Source organism: Orussus abietinus, unplaced genomic scaffold (genome assembly GCF_000612105.2).
Source record: "Orussus abietinus isolate OABI.00-Male unplaced genomic scaffold, Oabi_2.0 scaffold239, whole genome shotgun sequence".
NCBI lineage: Eukaryota > Metazoa > Arthropoda > Insecta > Hymenoptera > Orussidae > Orussus > Orussus abietinus.
Window position 1 is genome coordinate 123894 of NW_019394388.1, and position 17977 is coordinate 141870.

The 17977-nt window shown below is 34.5% G+C and overlaps 1 protein-coding gene and 1 long non-coding RNA gene across 3 annotated transcripts; both read left to right on the forward strand.

Annotated features, from left to right (window-relative positions):
* The first annotated feature begins 11464 nt into the window (after positions 1–11464).
* Positions 11465–15390, forward strand: LOC105702603. The gene is made up of 3 exons (XR_001104302.1): positions 11465–11778; positions 13225–13449; positions 15297–15390. It is a non-coding gene; the product is annotated as an uncharacterized LOC105702603 (long non-coding RNA).
* A 306-nt stretch (positions 15391–15696) lies between these two features.
* LOC105702601 (28S ribosomal protein S21, mitochondrial) lies at positions 15697–17198 on the forward strand. 2 transcript variants are annotated; one of them, XM_012430280.2, is made up of 2 exons: positions 15697–15794; positions 16484–17198. In XM_012430280.2, exon 2 carries the CDS (start codon positions 16484–16486, stop codon positions 16754–16756), a length of 273 nt encoding a protein of 90 aa, XP_012285703.1. In that variant the 5' UTR covers positions 15697–15794; the 3' UTR covers positions 16757–17198. The 2 variants fall into 2 exon arrangements, with proteins under 2 accessions (XP_012285703.1, XP_012285704.1); XM_012430281.2 differs by lacking the exon at positions 15697–15794 and adding an exon at positions 15822–16332.
* The last annotated feature ends 779 nt before the right edge of the window (positions 17199–17977 follow it).

Here is a 17977-nt window from a genome sequence, read left to right on the forward strand (position 1 = left end):
GCGAGAATCAGTTGCAGAGCTGCGACGAGAGCTGATACGAGAAACGATCATCAGTGTTCGGACATCTTCGGGGTTTTCATTCGTCCGTCGACATACTAGAGAAATATCACGAGGAGAGAGAACAATGTTTATTATTCGGGGTTTGGCGAGAGAAATTCTGGGTGCGAAATTTGTCCCTGCACTTACGCCGTAACGCCGTAGCACTAACGAGCCGCTTCGTTAGTGACGTGACAATGAACGGCGTTTAGCGCGGCAACGGTGAAAGTTAGGAGAAAATGTCTCGAGTAAAAGTTGTTCGGTATGAATTGATGAACAAGTTTTGTGGGAAGCTTTTTTCTATATCGCCTGTGGTTAAGGCGGTAAATCGCGAGGATAGTTTCAGGAGGCGAAGCGTGTGTGTGACATTTGTACGCTGGAAGTAGACGTGCTACGTTGGCGGATGAAATAGGACGAATTACTGACAGGGTGATTGTGGTTATCGTTGTTGCACCCGGAATTTTTATCTTGCCCGCACCTATTTCTAACTATTCTTTTTTTTTTCTTCTCTCGCACGAATTGTAAACTGTAAGAGTGTAGAGCGGCGTAGGGCACGCAAATGGTACACGTTAAGAGGCAGATTTTTGTAAGGCTACGAGGTGTACGAGAAGCGTCAGCACTAATAGTAATTGTAGCTTTTGTTAAGAACGAAATCGATGTAGGCTGCGCCGAAGATTTGCGATTTTACGAGGTAGTTTGTAAACGGTTCGCGCGGTAGGGATAAATCGATACGAATAAAGACTCGATACCAAATACTACTTAATATCGATGAAAAGTACTCGAATCAAATGATCAAACATATTGAGTTCATTGTTAGGTACTTTTGTTTCGTACCTAGAGGAACGTTAAATCGAATTACAACGTACTATGATTACTAAACAAACTTGTTCACAATGGATTTCCCTTCTTGGACTATTTAATTCCTTCTACAAGAGACAAGTTTGGTTTGTATAGTTGCGAGTATTTTCAATCGATACGAGCAGGTATCGATACTTATTTTTCCTGCGAGTTATAAGTAAAAGTATCGATAATTGGTGGAATCACTTCGTCCTTATACACGAAGAAAAACATTTGGTTAAATCAATATACTATTTGTTGATTCAACCATAGAATATGGTTATTACATGGAGAAGCATATATTCGGTTGACGTGACAAAAATATTTGGCCGATTACGTCAAATATTCAGGTAGATCACATATAATATTAAGGTAATTTCATTAAGGTAAGGTCATTTAACCGAAATATTTTGGTTTAGTTACTGAAATATTGTTTAAAATTGACAAAAAGGTTTCATTAAACACTTTAGCTGATTGCAAACGAATTTCGTCGAGTGGGACTAAAACTCAGTTGATTCAATGGAAAACGTTTTCTGAAAATTAAGAGAATGCAGTCAATCAAACGATTTGTTTTATGAACCACATTTTTTGCGTGTATCGATATTTATTTTGGTATCGAGTACGTGTTGATATTTCATTTAATTGCAAGTATTAAGTAAAAGTATCGATTCGTCCTTATTTTTTGCGTGTATCAATATTTATTTTGGTATCGAGTACGTGTTGATATTTCATTTAATTGCAAGTACTAAGTAAAAGTATCGATTCGTCCTTATTTTTTGCGTGTATTGATATTAAATTTGGTATCGAGTACGTGTTGATATTTCATTTAATTGCAAGTATTAAGTAAAAGTATCGATTCGTCCTTATTTTTTGCGTGTATCAATACTTAATTTGGTTTCAAGTACGCGTTCATATTTCATTTCGATGCAAGTAATAAGTATTGACACTTTGGTGGTACCGATTCATCCATATTTTCATTAATATTTATTTTGGTATCGAGTACGTGTTCATATTTCATTCAATTGCAAGTATTAAGTAAAAGTATCGATACTTTGGTGGTATCGATTCATCCTTATCTACGAGAACTCCGTGTAGGATGAGGGCGATTGGTCGTCGAAGAATTCAAGTTTTGAATCTTATCGCCCCGAAAGAAATGATATTGTCAGCACAGCAAAAATTTAGTCATCAACTTCCTCACCATATTCAGCAGTTCATCAATCGCAGTTACGCATCGCATCGCTTAAAAGAAATGCAATTTAAGCAATAAACGAGACGCGACGAAGGATTTCTCCTTCGTCGAAAGTAATCGATAGAATCTGCCCAGTATCATTTATCTCGAACTTCTCTTGACCACAAGCATTATCTCATTGGGTTGGCTAAAAAGTCGTACGACACTTAACATTTTCATCGTTTAAATTTTACGAAGACTTACAGAATAAACATTGAGATAGGCACAGACCGTAAAGGGAGATGCAGAATATATTACGGAAGTTCTAATTCAATTAATAGAGATAAATTTGGAAAATTCTGCCGATAGAGCGTTGCAATATCACGAATATCGGCAATACACGATATACGAATTTACTGCCGGATCAGCATAAAGTATTCTACAGCAACAATAAAATCCAGCAATTTATGTTTCCCTATGACGTTCGCAAGACTTAACCGCGTAAGGAATTCAATTGCTGTAACGTATTGCACAAGAATAGTACCTATGGACTGTTATTTTTGATGTTACAAATATCAATTGATAGAATAACATATTTCCAAAGGCATGGAATTCTGATCGGCATGCAAAACTTCTTTGCTCACGCAAAACGAGTGTAATTTTTTGCTGTAGCTACAATACCTTTTCCCCCGGATTTTGCGGAAAATTATTTCTTCTTTGTAATCGGGTTAATATCTGAGTCGAAATTTTTATCCTACTAAGAGCCTCTAATTAGCTTTAAATGGGCTTTAAGATATTCTATCCGAGTCTACATTTTTATTCCATTTAAAATTTCTAATTGTAGACCTTAAGGTGGTATGAAAGTGGCATTTACGGGGTCAGTTGTTTATAACATTTTTCTCCAAACTCGACGCACCGAATTATTTAAACCTTTATCACGTGAGTATGAAAGCCCAAAGGAAGGTTTTGATCCTCATGAAATTTCATTTTTTATTAAAAAGTAGTAAAACGTTTAAGAAATTGAAAAAATCTGAAATTTCATGGGTATCATGATCTTCCTTAGCGCTTTTATGATTATGGGGTAAAATTTCAAACAATTCGGTACGCACACATCAAACAGTTCCGAGAAAAGTTTTATGAATGGGACAACGATATATCATCGTTTTTCAAGGCCTAACGATTTTAAATGGCACTGAAAGGGTTAAATGCCACTTTCATACCACCTTATATGGGTTTAAGGTACACTAGTGAAGAAATCACTGATACTAATTTGCCATCGTTTAGGTTGCGACAATGATGATCCTAACAAACTCAATTTTTCTGAAGCCGAGAAATTTATTTAGCAAGAAACATGTAGATCTCTGGAAGAAATTAATACCGTCTAGAAAGTAAATTTTTGTTCAGTGCAATATAAGGAGAAGTACTTCTGTACAATTAAGAGCTTACTTTAGACCTTAGAACTGGCAGATATTCCAATTTTGTCTACTTTCAGGCCTGAAATAGAATTTAATTCGGACTAACAAGGAAGGTACCCCAGGTAGATTTTTCCGATTTGATTTCTTTTATAATATGTTATAGTAGACTAAAAACTAAGCGATACGTATTTTTTTTATCTGCCCTTAAACACTTTAAGGGGGTGAAACCATCATCCAAAGTAGGGCCTGTGAGGGTTGGCTCACCCCTTAATTTTTTTTTGAATTGAGAAAATTATATTTTTCATTTCTCGTTATGAGAAAGCTTCTCCAGGTGGATTGGTTAAAAAATATTATGTTCTTGTGAGTGAAACTGCCAAATCGCCCCTTGACATGCCTTACTTTGGATGGTGGTTTCATCCCCTTAAAGTGTTTAATGGCAGATAAAAAAAAATACGTCGCATAGTTTTTAGTCTACTATAACATATTATAAAAGAAATCAAATCGAAGAGATCGACCTGGGATACCTTCCTTGTAAGTAGGATGTCAAGGTGAAAAATTGAATATAAAGAGGAAGTAGGACTAAAAGAGGTCTTACTTGGGTTACGTAGATTCAAAGTAGGGCAAAAATTTCGACTTGGGAAATGTCTGATTTTTCGGAAGTAAAGTACAGCTATGCCCATGAAATTTATGAAAAATTGTCGGTTCACACCGAAGGACATTTGCATACGTTGGTAATTGCGGAAACATTTTCGACAGGTCCTGGAAATGATAACGTAAACGTTCTTTTGCACCGCAAAGCTCAGATCTTATTGTTAAATGAAAACGCCACAATTAAGTAGGTACAGTGAAAAATAACGTCATTGCATATTTTCGCATTATCTTTCTCGTTACAGTTTGGCAATCAGCACCCGAATTGGAATTACCGACCTCAGTTGAATTTTTACGACCTTTATTCTTTCGATCATTTATTGTTAATTCGTTGACAGAAATTTCGAACTCATTTAATTTGCTGAAAACCTCGGAAAACAAAGAATTCGCTTTTCTCATTAAAACATTAAAATCCTTGGAACGTTTCATTTGCATCGAAGCTTGGAAAATCACAGATTAAAATAGTTCTTCCATTTTATAGTGTAAAATGTCGGAGATAATGAAAATCGACATTCCATGGTATTGATTTCCCTGCGATGAAATTAAAGACCCATTACAAAATTAACCATGTATTGCATGATTGCATTTGTAAACAGTAGAATCTTAAATATGTCAAGTGTAAGGTTACAATTTATGTTAATTATTTATATAAAACTATTCCTAGGGTCAAGAGCGAAGAGGATGAAGCGAAACTCGATTGAACGATTGAAAATTGACATTTCTGAGGTTTAATCGAATTTCTGTGCAATATTCGTTTAAACAACCCTACAAAAAGGGACATCAATGTATATTAGAGGTTCAATCGAGACCAATTTCATTAAAATCCTTCCGTATTAAATTCTCCAATTATACTTTACATTCTCGCATGCATTTATGAGACTTGTGACATTTTAGATTCGGGTAGTTGACAAAATTCGAAGATTTATAACCAAGGAAAATTACGTAATAATTCCTAGGACCATCGTTTTGCACGCACTTGCGGGAGAGATCGTTAAAGGAAGCATTGATAAACGTATATCCAATATTTAAAACAATATCGCGTTAGGTCTGTAAGAAGCTCGGTCATAAATCCAAAGGTAGATGGTATACTTGCACGTATCTTTTGAAATCGCGCGACATCTTCAGATTATCAAACTTTTCTTGATAGCTCCCTTTTGGCGGCTACATCGCAAAACGCATAATTTTTTAAGGGGGTTGGTATGTTGTTAAATATATTTCGACATCTTCTTCTTGGTAGCTCCCTTTTGGCGGCTACATCGAAAACGCATAATTCTTTAAGGTGGTTGGTATGTTGTGAAATATATTTAAATCAAATAGAGTTAAAAAAAGAGAATAAAAAGCTACAGGAAATAATTATGTACTCTCGGGGCTGTTTTATTTTATATTTTTAGGGAGAATTTAAGATGAAAAAAGGGTACGAAAACGTTTAAAAATGGCAGACTTGTGAAGGAAATATCTGATTTTCTTATCACGGTGTACATAAATACAGAAGAACAGTCTGAAACAAGCAAAAAAATGAAGGTGGTACCAGGAGCTGGAAAAGATTACTTAAGTAACTGGTGGCACTATTTCCGGCAAAAGAAAAGCCACTAAAAATCACTTTTCTGAAACCATGTATACCGCGAGTAACAAAAATGGTCAGCCTCCGCAAGTCGGCCATTAAAAAATATATTGAAACTCTTCTTATCTGAAACTTATCTTCCAATAGAAAATAAAACAGCCTCCTAAGTAAATTATTCCTACGTTTTTTCGTTCTTATTTAAATAAACATTGATTATAAGACATTTCCTAATCTACCAGCGCCCTTAAAAAAGTCACACGGATGGGCACAATCGATTAAATGATTTGCACGTCGCACTTGTCTCCCATCGTAACAAAAATCGTGAAAAACGTATCCTCCATAAGTGAAAATAATTATTCACGATTCCAAATCAATCCAGTCGTCTGGCAATTTTTTTTTCTTTATTTTATCCAAGAGGGAGAGATCGTTTCCTCGATTTTTCTTATCGATACGTCGCGACGAATTAGCGATTCACCTTCTCTTAGGCACCTATAACGCTTTCATTTGTGATCGTCGATCACTAAAAATGAAAGGAACACCTAGTGTAATTGCACTCGAGAGAATGATAACCGAAGGGAGGAGAGATAGCGGAAGAAGTGCACTCTCGCACGAGTCCTGAATCTATCGTAGACCGACAAGATTCTGCGATTCTTATCAATAGAAACATACCGAAGTGAACCGTAAAAAGCGCTTCGGATACGAAACATACATTCGACGTAAACGTTAGCTCGTAATGCGACAAGGTTAATTTACATTATCGCCGGGAAGAGAAAACGAAAAGGTCCCTGCTTCCTCGAGATTAAAAGAGAACTAGAGAAATTGTAGAAGCCGAGAGCAAGACTCGTTGCATCGATTCTTTCCCTAATAGTAATTCACGATTAGCGCTCCAAAAGATATCAATCCTCGTTACAATTGTCGTATCTATGGATACGCAATTAAATGGCCCTTTAATACACGGGTAAGGTTCAGAAACTAAAGGAACAATGGCGTTTCCTTCATCATTTAAGTCCGCAGAAATGGATCGAACGAGTCTTCCTCTACGGCTCGACAATTCTGGGTAAACCTTGTATCAAGGTGCATGCCGCGTCCAGAGAGGAACAATTTGTACCGCATGCTTATGCAAGAAGTTCCTTGTTCGGGCAGATATAGTCGTTGTACAGTTAATCATAGAGCATGACGTCTTTTCGACAAACTTTAGTTCGCCCAGAATCGGCAGAGCTTGCGAAGGAAGTGGCGTCCATTTTGCCGGAGGCCGAAGAGAGACTCGGTGCTCGATTTTGAGAATTTCTTTAATCGCGAAGCAAAGAGCCTCGGAGACTTTACATATCCATTAGGCCGGCAGTGATCGGAATTATTTTTTTATTGCACGCCGTTGGCTGAGGAGGCATTCGGAAGGGACACCCTCTTTTCGAAAATAACGATACATATTTCATGTAGCACGTAAGCCTGTACATATACATACGTATGAGATCGTAGAGGCGCTATTTATAATGATTTTTCAAAATTCCTTTACACGATAAGAGCCCCTACGGGTCGTCCTTGTACAATGGCGGACATGAATGCCTCCCCTGGAGATACGGCATCGCTTGTGCAGGATGGGAGGGCATTGATGTCTCCCAGTGTACGCGATACGTTGTTTTACAATTAATCTTACTTCGTATGTAATCTTGCAGGAGTTTCGAGGCGTACGATCGATATATATATCGCAGAGGAAGGATCGAATTCACAATCGCGAGAATTCTCCACCGTCGGAGCTCCTGCGTGATAGCGCCACTTTATAATCATTAAGGGGGATGTGATAGTGGCATTAGAGAGTAACTTTTCACCAAACTGGGTCTACCAAATCGTTTCGTACTTTACAACTTGACCATGGAGGATATAAGGAAGGTCCTGACCCTCATGAAATTTCATTTTTTATTAGAAATCTTTTAAATACCTGCAAACAAATGTTTAAAAAATTGAAATTTTAAGGCCGTCCGGACCTTCCCTATGGTCTCCATGTTCATGTTTTTTAGTTTGAAACGATTCAGTGCACTCAGTTTATAGAAAGATTTCATAAACGAGACCTCTGACGTCTCTTTCACATCGCCTTAAGGGGGTTAGTAAAACGTGAAACGCGTTTTAATCAGAGTGAGATTAAAACCGAATGAATCGGTGCGGGACAAGTTTACTTACGCGGCTATTTTCTTTTATCTTTAAAAAAGTTTTTTTTAGAAATTTAAGATCGAGAAGGTTTCAAAGCGATTCAAAATGCCGGGGTTGTGACGACTGCGGTTGTGAAAATATTTCTATATTTTCAACACTGACGAATACAAATGTATATTTGTCCAAACCAAAAATGACACGAATTGGAAACCGGACAAATGTATGCTAAGTTTCGAATACAACATTTACATGTGAAAATTCGTGCAAAACTGTCCATCTTCAAGGAAATTGTAAGACGAGAAAAGTAATCGGTATAAATTTTAAGAAATGTATGACAATGCATATTTCTTAAAATACATGCAATTGTGTACAAGTACGTAATCGAAAGGCAGCGTACAACAGCATTCGAGTTTTTGTATACGTGTCTTGTGACAGTCGTACGTCTATATATGTACCTTTGTACGCAATTGCATACGAATTTTCATCGATGTAATCGGAAATAAGTATATAAAAAATGCCAACAAAAGTACATGTCCTGTGAAATTCGTATACTTGTACATAAAAATCCAAACACAATTCTATACATAATTTCGAAGTACTGCACTTTGGAAAAACTTGGACTACACGTGTTAAATATTTTTAACAATGTAGAGATTTATGACGGTCTTTACACGGTGATTTCAGAACAAGTCGGAACAAAAAAAAATTACGATGGTTTTACAAAACTGAAAAAAGATAATTTAAGAACCGATGGCACGAATTTTCGATGAAAAAGAAATTGAAAATCTGGAGAAAATAGAACAGTCAATAGAAATCACTTTCCCGTTGTTCTTGCACGTATTTCAATCGTTGACATCAGCGGAATAAAAATTTTCGTCAAAAATTCCCTGCCATTGATTCTTAAATATTCTTATCCACTTTTACAAAACCACCTTAACTATATATTTCCGATTTCTTGTCCTGGAACCACGAACACCGAGAGAAGTAAAAAAAAAATCATAAATTTCCAACCTTTGCAAGTCCGTCATTTTTAAAGACTCTCCGATACTTTTTGTCTTAAATTCTTCGGAACACATGAAAAATAAAACAATCTCACGAGAAGATACTTTCCGCACTTTTTTGTACTCGTTTAAACTCACTTTGAACCGCATTACGCGACCTACTAACTCCCTTAAGAATAAACTAAACGACTTAATCGATAAGTAAACAATTAGCGGTAAGTCGTTCAATGCATATTGGCTGTAAGTGTTTCGACAATGGTGTTCTATTTGTACGTTTTTGCCAATACCGTCCCCCGTGGAATTGAACCAATCGCTTTATTGGCAGAGAGAAAGAGGTGATGGGAAGGAAATTCCTGGTTTCACGAATTTCGAAATCCACCTCGAACACGTTCGTAGAACACCATGGTACACACGGAGCCTTGTAAATATTACAGATTTTTAACCCAAAGTGGGAAGAGTTCATCGTGCTCGTGATAATCGGTAGAACCTTCTTTGGAACTCAAAAAAGAGGGCCACGATACATCTAATTCAGTTTTCCAACGAGGTTGAGATTTAAGGTGGTGTAAAAGTGCCGTCAGAGGTCTTATTTATGAAACATTTTCCCGAACTGGGTGCACCGAATCGTTTCAAACTCAACAACATGAATATGAAGATTATAAAGGAAGTTCTGACACCCATTACATTTCAATTCTTTTTTAAATTTATTTATAGACATTTCTAATTTTTTTTTCATAAAAAATGGAATTTTATGGGTGTCAGGACCTTCCTTATAGCCTCTATATTTACATTGTAAAGTGTGGAATTATTCGGTGGGTTCAGTTTGGAGAAAAGCTTTATGAACGAGAAATCTTTCATTTCACTTTGACATCCCCTTAAACTTCTAACCGCGATTCTTCGTCCAGTGACATGAAATTCTTTAAGAACATTCACTCGTCCATTCGCGTTTGTGCTTATCATCGACGTCATTTCCTCCTTTGCAGAATTAAGTGAACAAGAAGACGTATTTGAAATTTCTTCGAAATTCATTTGGCAAAGAAGAAGAAGAAAAAAGAATTATTTGGCAAAGAAGAGACGATTAACCCTTAAACGGAAATTTGGTTATGACCTAACTTCATCGTATCATAAATATACACGAAATTCTAAGTGTCTCTCATCAAGAAATAGATTCCCCCTTTTTTTTTTTTCTTTCCAACTATTATTAACCGTATTTGGAATATAAACCCACCCCAGTAGATTTTGAATCTTTGCTTTCATGTTGACAATTTCTATGATTCATTAGTCTTTAAATTATGTTTTTATCAACGAACCATGCAAATAAGAAACATTTGGTAAAGCAAAAAGATATGGAGTGGACATCTACCCCAGACATTAAGGGTGGAACAAATAATACATGACATCCCTAGTAGCATAGAATAATTTCTAAATATTTCTTTGTAATCTTTGTTAAATATCTCAAGCGACAGATTTTTCAAGATTTCTTGTAGATTTCATTCGAAGATATCCGAAATATTTCTTGAANGTTAAATATATAGAAAATATATGAGAAATATTTTGTGCTACTAGGTATATATAGTCAATGGCAATCTCGCTTACAAATGTATTTGGCTTGAAACTCTACCGAGTTTCTTGACCACCTACGTGAGAATATGGTGATGATTATATATGCAAACTATAGATTTGTGATATGATAACACTGGGTCAAATTAGCCAAATCTCCGATTAAGGGTTAAGTAAATGAGTATACAGGAAAAAAGTTCTACAATCGCCGGAAGAAAAGCGAGAATCGATGCAGATTGATACAAGGGGTGAAAGGGTTAATGATAAACAGTGAATTTCTGATAATGTCCTCAAAAAGCGAGAGATGTGTTCGTACGAGTCATTTATAATGAAATTGTTAGTTATCAGGAAGGTTCGCCGATAGGCTTAGGGTACTATTAGCCGTAAGTAAACCACATAAACATAAACTTTTAAGTATACTCTACGTATCACTAACAATCGACATGATTGCAATCGTAAATGCAAGATCTACTTATTCGCGTACATTCTACACAAATATCGGGACTATTAACTTCATCGCTTAACGGGTTGCGTTGTCGGTATATTTTGTAATCCAGTGTTACTAATAGCGATTAACTAATAAACTTTACGAATATACATTTGCTGTTTCCTGTTCCATTCCTGTATGCACGTTTCACGATTTTCTACTATGATGGTAATTAAAATGTAAATATTGCCCAATCACTATCAATCTAAAACTAAAGTCCACAGATCTTCGCGGTGTTTCGAAGATGGGATTCCCTTTCTCTCGGTGGATGGTAAGGAAAATGCNTAAAGTAAACGTTTTGCTAATATTTCAAATGTCTGCTAAATATTTACAAAATGTACGATATTCGTTAAATATATAGAAAATATAGGACAAATATTTTGTGCTACTAGGGAAGTGTTAAAAAACTCGGCACCTTGTACAAGCTTATTGATACAATATTAGCACAAAATTAAATATTCTTATCGACTCACCGAGGCTATTAATCTTTTTTATTTTCGACATACTTTGTGGAAAAAAATGCAACTCAATAAATCGGCCCTGTCGTGTTTCCTTTTTTCAGTCTGGTGCCAAATTTCTCGTGATTAGTAATTGAAGTTGAGGGTTAGAAAATATGAGAAAATTATCGAGTTTGCCGACAGACGAAAAAGGAAAATGACTCTTGGCTCTTTGATGTACTGGGATAAGAATCAAGAAAACACATGTATTACCTTTTCACATACGAAGATACTTATAGAATACGTTGAATCGTTTACGGTAGTATCAATTGGAGTTAAAAAAGTTTCACGAGAGTCAGAGTTTCCCGTTTCCCATTGACTCTATAATTTAATTTTCCAAATTGAACGGTAAGCTAACGATGATACATGGTATCTTCCAAAAATTCCTATCAAGGAAACGACGTCATCGTTCCATCACGAAATTAGGTGAGACAAGAAATTGGCAGTTTGTTTACTTTAAACTCCTCCATAATTTAATTTTCCAAATTGAACGGTAAGCTAATGACGATACATGATATCTTCCAAAAATTCCTATCAAGGAAGCGACGTTATCGTTCCATCACGAAATTAGGTGATACAAGAAATTGGCACAGTTTGTTTATTTTAAACTCCTCCATAATTTAATTTTCCAAATTGAACGGTAAGCTAATGACGATACATGGTATCTTCAAAAAATTCCTATCAAGGAAGCGACGTTATCGTTCCATCACGAAATTAGGTGAGACAAGAAATTGGCACAGTTTGTTTATTTTAAACTCCTCCATAATTTAATTTTCCAAATTGAACGGTAAGCTAATTACGATACATGTGATCTTCCAAAACTTCCTATCAAGGAAGCGACGTTATCGTTCCATCACGAAATTAGGTGATACAGGAAATTGGCACAGTTTGTTTATTTTAAACTCCGTGATCATCAGGTCCAATTATTTTATATAAATTGCTTAACCCAATTTGTTCAAAATAGATACTATTCCATCCTCCCGGAAATAAGCAGCAGAATATAGCTCCGCAGTATAATTATTTAACTGCATTCAGGCCAAGATTAACTGTACAATTATTAGTTTATAATTAACCCAATTTAACAGGAATGTCATAAACGTCTTAAGCAACGGAATTAGTGGCCGGATCAATTTCAGTAATGTAGATTCTGATATAAATAATTAAAATATATGAGCGTTGGGAAGGAAATATCCACGTAAAAAAATACTAAAGCAGAGGAAAAATTTATAAATAATATAATATTATTACCGGAGACAATTTCCTACGAGGGTTTTATAATCAGGAGGCGTTTTGATATGACAACAATTTCACGTCATATAACAATACGTAACAGTTTTCTATTACAATCGTTAACACATTTATGCATTTTGAAAGTTGAACCTAAATTAACATTTTTCTTCTTTTTTTTTCAGGAAGTGCCCACCAAACGCGGTAACATAACAATAATATAACTGTTACATAACGTTTGTAACATTTAATGTAATATAATATATAACATAAAAGTAACATTTGTATTACTATTTCCTTCGCAGTTATTTAACCCTGTTATAAAACGAATAATGTAACATATACATAACATATCGGTAACATGTTATATATTATGTTAATGTTATACAACTGCAGTGCTTACAAGTATGTAACAATGATACCGAAGGGTAGTTATTCGACGTTATCTGATATTAATGTATCTTTTGAATAATATTCGTTATATATCACGTTATTCCAGTGTTATGTAGTTTTAACAGTGTGTTTGGTGGGTGCTAGTTATATTTTAAGGGTTGAATTTTTAATAACATTTGTTATATTATGAGACTTTTGATAAGAATAACGACCCAAGAAATTATAGGATTGCAAACTATATTTATTTTTCAGTACGATGAGGTGCGCTTCGAGGAACTTTCAAAAGTGCTCAGATATGAAAGGCGTCATAATCCTGGAATTAAAAAAGACGATTAAGCATGCGGAAAGTTGATAGATGAAATGTTTAACATCCAAGTTTATGCCTCGCCTTTAGCAGCTGTTTTACTTTTGGTGTCATTATCCGTTTGGCTTTGTATATGTCGATGGGGTTTCCGATATGACATGAAGGATAGTGAAGTAAATAACATTAGAAAATAATAACATTCAAAATAATGCGTCCATTGAAAAAATTACTTAATTAACGAGTCCTTTGTCATTTATACAAGAAAAAGTAAATAATATTAGAAAATAATAACATTCAAAATAATGCGTCCATTGAAAAAATTACTTAATCAACGAGTCCTTTGTCATTTATACAAGAAAAAAAATCGAATTTACAAAATAACTCGGCAACAAGACTGAAATAGAATGGAATTAAACGTTTCCAGTGAATGCCTGATTTTTTTGTTTATCCATTACACTGAATGGAAAAATAATTTTCCAAAAAGAAGAAATTTGTGTGTCGAATAGATCTTAACTGGCTGCTATCAACCAACTTTTTTGGTTTTTCCACCAACTTTAGGCAATATTTATGTATCATTACAATTGTTTATATAAAATACTAACCCCATTAATACAAAGTAGGGGAATTCACGTTTTATGCGCACAAAATTAGTGGTGAAAGGGTGATAGACGTAAAAAATTAAACGTTTATCCACCCACGGTTATTTCTCTAAGTTAAATATACATTAATGAGAAACTTTAAATTTTCGTGTTAAGTTTTCGATGTGTTTATCCCTAGTTGAGATGAAAAGTGTACTTTAGTGTAACATTTTAACGTTATTTGAACGTACAGTAAACGATTACCCACCGAACACTGTTATACAACTGTTAAGTAAATGTTACGTTTTCGAAGCTAACGTTATGTAGCATAAAAGTATCATGGAAGTTAGACGTTTGTTATTATTTCCTACTCAATAAGGTAACATGTTATGTAACATGTTATATTAATATTATAAGTTCAGTTACCTTAAAATAATATTAACTCTTCAAACATTTAATAAAAAATAATGCAATTTCATACAAAATTATGAAATTTCTTATTTTGCATTATTTTGTGACACTTGGCAATAGTTAGATATTATATAATAAATCAGACTTTAACTGAAATTATGTGAACGATGAACTATCTGATTTTATTTAAAGACCATGATTTCATTCGACTAGCAAACAATTACTGATAATGTGTATGCGAGTACAAATTAATGTCATCTTTTCATACGAGTAGTAAACGAAATATGACATATAATAATCTTATGACATTTGACAATGAATTATGACAATGACGATGACGATGATGCACTAAAATGGATGACAGCACCAATGTAGTACTCTTTTGTTACAAATATGTGCTGCATATATACAGTAATATCAGGACAGTAATGTAGTGTGAGATAAGAGTAACAAAGTTACGTTACATTTATATAGATATGATAGTAACAAATGTTATGTAACCTGTTAGCTCCATGTTACATAACTGTTAAGTTCCTGCATTGTAACAAATGTCATGTAACTAGTTAGCTCTATGTTACGTAACCGTTATATTATTACCTTGTAACAAACGTTATGTTATTTGTTAGTTTTAAGTTACCTAACTGTTAGGTTTGGTGTTCAGTGGGTATGAACGATTATCTTACGTACAGACGACGTTTAAACGATGTTCATGTCACACGATTAGAACTACAGTTTAATAAACGTAGAATAAACGTTATATTAACGTTGAATTTTTCGTGGAAAGGGCGGACATTAAATAAAAAAAATACATTTTCTTTAAACCCACTTTATACGGGTACTGTCAACGGTTTAACATAATTTCTGAACGTGTATTCCACCACTTTATGTTTATTGGGAAGTTAAGTTAAATACATCTGATCCAAAAAGTGATGTAACTTTCTTAGATCGAAGAAAAAACAAACTTTCGTACATCCCTTTTAGATCGAAGTACAGAAATGCAAACAAATAATGCATACAATTTTCTTTTCCAGATTGTCTACTGTCTGGTGGTCTATTTTGTCGTCATAACTTTACTGAATATCATTTTTCTGGGCCACGTGCGATTTTCCTACGAGTATCCGTCTGATTCTACGGAAACTTGCGTTCCTTAGATCTATAAAGGTTTCTGAATGATTCATCGTGTATATGAGCTAAAAATAAATATCCCATAATCTCTGTAATCATCACGAATGCAGAGTTAATTTTAGGAGTGAGCAACTTTATCGACCGAGTTTGGTCGACCGTGTGGTAAGGCAGGTGTCCTATTGAGCGTGGCTAGTGTCATACAGAAGAGCGTCGTCGCGTCGAGGATGGAAACCTAGTCACAAGCGCAACGCGTTAAACCACCGCGCTCTGTGTGACATTCGACCCGCTTAGTAGAACGCTGGTAGTAACCATTTGAGTAAAAAGGACGTAATTTTGCATTCGGATGGCGCTAGTGCCTCAAGTCATTGAATGCATCCATGCACACGTTTTAATAATAATTTAACGTAAGTATATTGATAAATCAGTTTCATTGTGGAATCGTAGGTACGTTTAATACGTTTCATTTCATTAACAACAAGTGCACAATTTATCAAATACAGTTTCGAAAGTATAAAGATAATGCTCTTTTCTAACCTCTAAATTAACCTGAGTATACAAAATGAAACTATGCAGAAAAAAATATTTTGTTGGTATCATAAAATATGAATATTTTATGGGTAACCAAGTATTTGATTGACGTGAAGAAATTCTTTGGTTAATCACAAAAATTGTGGTAGATCGCAGCAAATAATAAAGTAATTTGGTCTACTTAACCGAGATGTTCGGTTTATCGACTAAAATATTTTCATTGAAATTCACAAAACAATTTAATCAGAACGCTTTAGTAGATTGATGCCAACGAGTTAAAACGTACGAAATAAAATTCGATTCACTCAACCAAAAGATTTTTTTAAACAAACCGAATGCAATCAAACAATTTTGTTCAATGAACCAACATTTTTTTCTGTTACTACCAAGAGTTTAAACGAATTAGTTAATAATGTAAGTAATCACTTCTTGATGTACACCAGATTTATTAATGCATGTAGTGATAATTTTCAGGAAATTATTTCCGAGATAGATCGCAACCTTCTTTCATCAACGAAGTCTAAGTAAACAAATAACAGATGGGAATTATTTTATTGAATTTCAGATGAGAGGCATAAAGCACACTCCGTTCATTGCACGCACTGTCTTTGTACAGAATGGAGACGTCGACGGTGCTTGTCGAGTATTAAATCGTCTCATGGGTCGTGAAGGAATCTTTGAAAGATGGCGACAAATGATGTTTTACGAGAAGCCTACAAGATGCAGACGGAGAGTGAACTATGAGCGGTGCAAAGCGATCTATGATGAAGACATGAACCGGAAAATCCAATTTGTTCTGCGCAAAAATAGAGTGGATCCGTATCCTGGTTGTCTGTAGAGAATTTTATGAACTACTTAATATTAATAAACTAATTTCTTCGAGGTATACTGTCATGTAGACATTTTCTGCATTTGTGTCTGACAGCGATTCAATTACAAGAAATTTGATTTTGAACAATTAGCATATTAAACAAAGCAAAACATTAGCATTGATACCACTTTGTGAGACGATAACTATTGGCCTAATTTGAAAAGTCAAGTAGCTATTCTGTCCTTTGCGTCTCAAATTTCTGGTGTCGACTCGATACAAAATGTTATAGATCCTTTACAGATTGCAAAAAATACTTTTTGAAGTTCCTAAGTCATTGAAGCGATGAATTTACACACCGAGTGAAAAAATTACTTTCCATACAAGGAGGTTTTGTGACAAGGATTTTTGCTTGTTAACAAAATAAGTTACAGGGTTCATAGAATGAAATTAATACAAATTTGAAATAAAATTTGAGTTTCTTAAGTTTAGCCCCACCAAGCTTTTATTATTCATTATCATTAAATTTTCTGTATATAAACGTCTTGAAATGAAAAGTTAATTTGTTTAAAAAAATGGAAAGCTTTAGAAGAATTAATAACATTCTTGTACCAAAGTAAAATTTGATAGATTTACATAAATCTGACGTTATCTCTCAAACTTCTGTAATTTATCGGCAAACTCTTTCCTGCGTTAACTTTAAACAATATTTATTTGCCACTAATAATATTTTTTATCAAGTATTACGTCGTTTGAATTAAGGAGGCTCATATCTATGTACAATGTGAAAATACCCATTTTTCAAACAGATAAATACAGTGTAAACGTGTTATTAATCATACCTTTAAGTGCATATTTTATCATTTTATATAGAAATACTGTTTTGAAACTTTAAAACCATTTTTCATACTTTATCGGAAAACATTGCAAAAAGTCTCTTTCTGTTGGCTCCATGTAGTTAAAATTTTCCACGCAAATTCACAGAATATGTCTATAGAAATAACCGCCGACAGCAACGTGGTAGCGAAATTATTCAATTTTAATTAACTATTAATGTTTCTTCTCTATTTTCCGATACTTCAATAAACAGACTTTAAAATTATCGAATGCTATCGGAAATTAATAAAAAAAAATGGTCATGTCTGAGCATGTACGCATCATGGTTCTTCTTTTAAATGCGGAATCTAGGATGATAAATCTGTCTAACAATTTTTGACAAATGAGGATGTATACAGGGCGTTTCCTAAACAT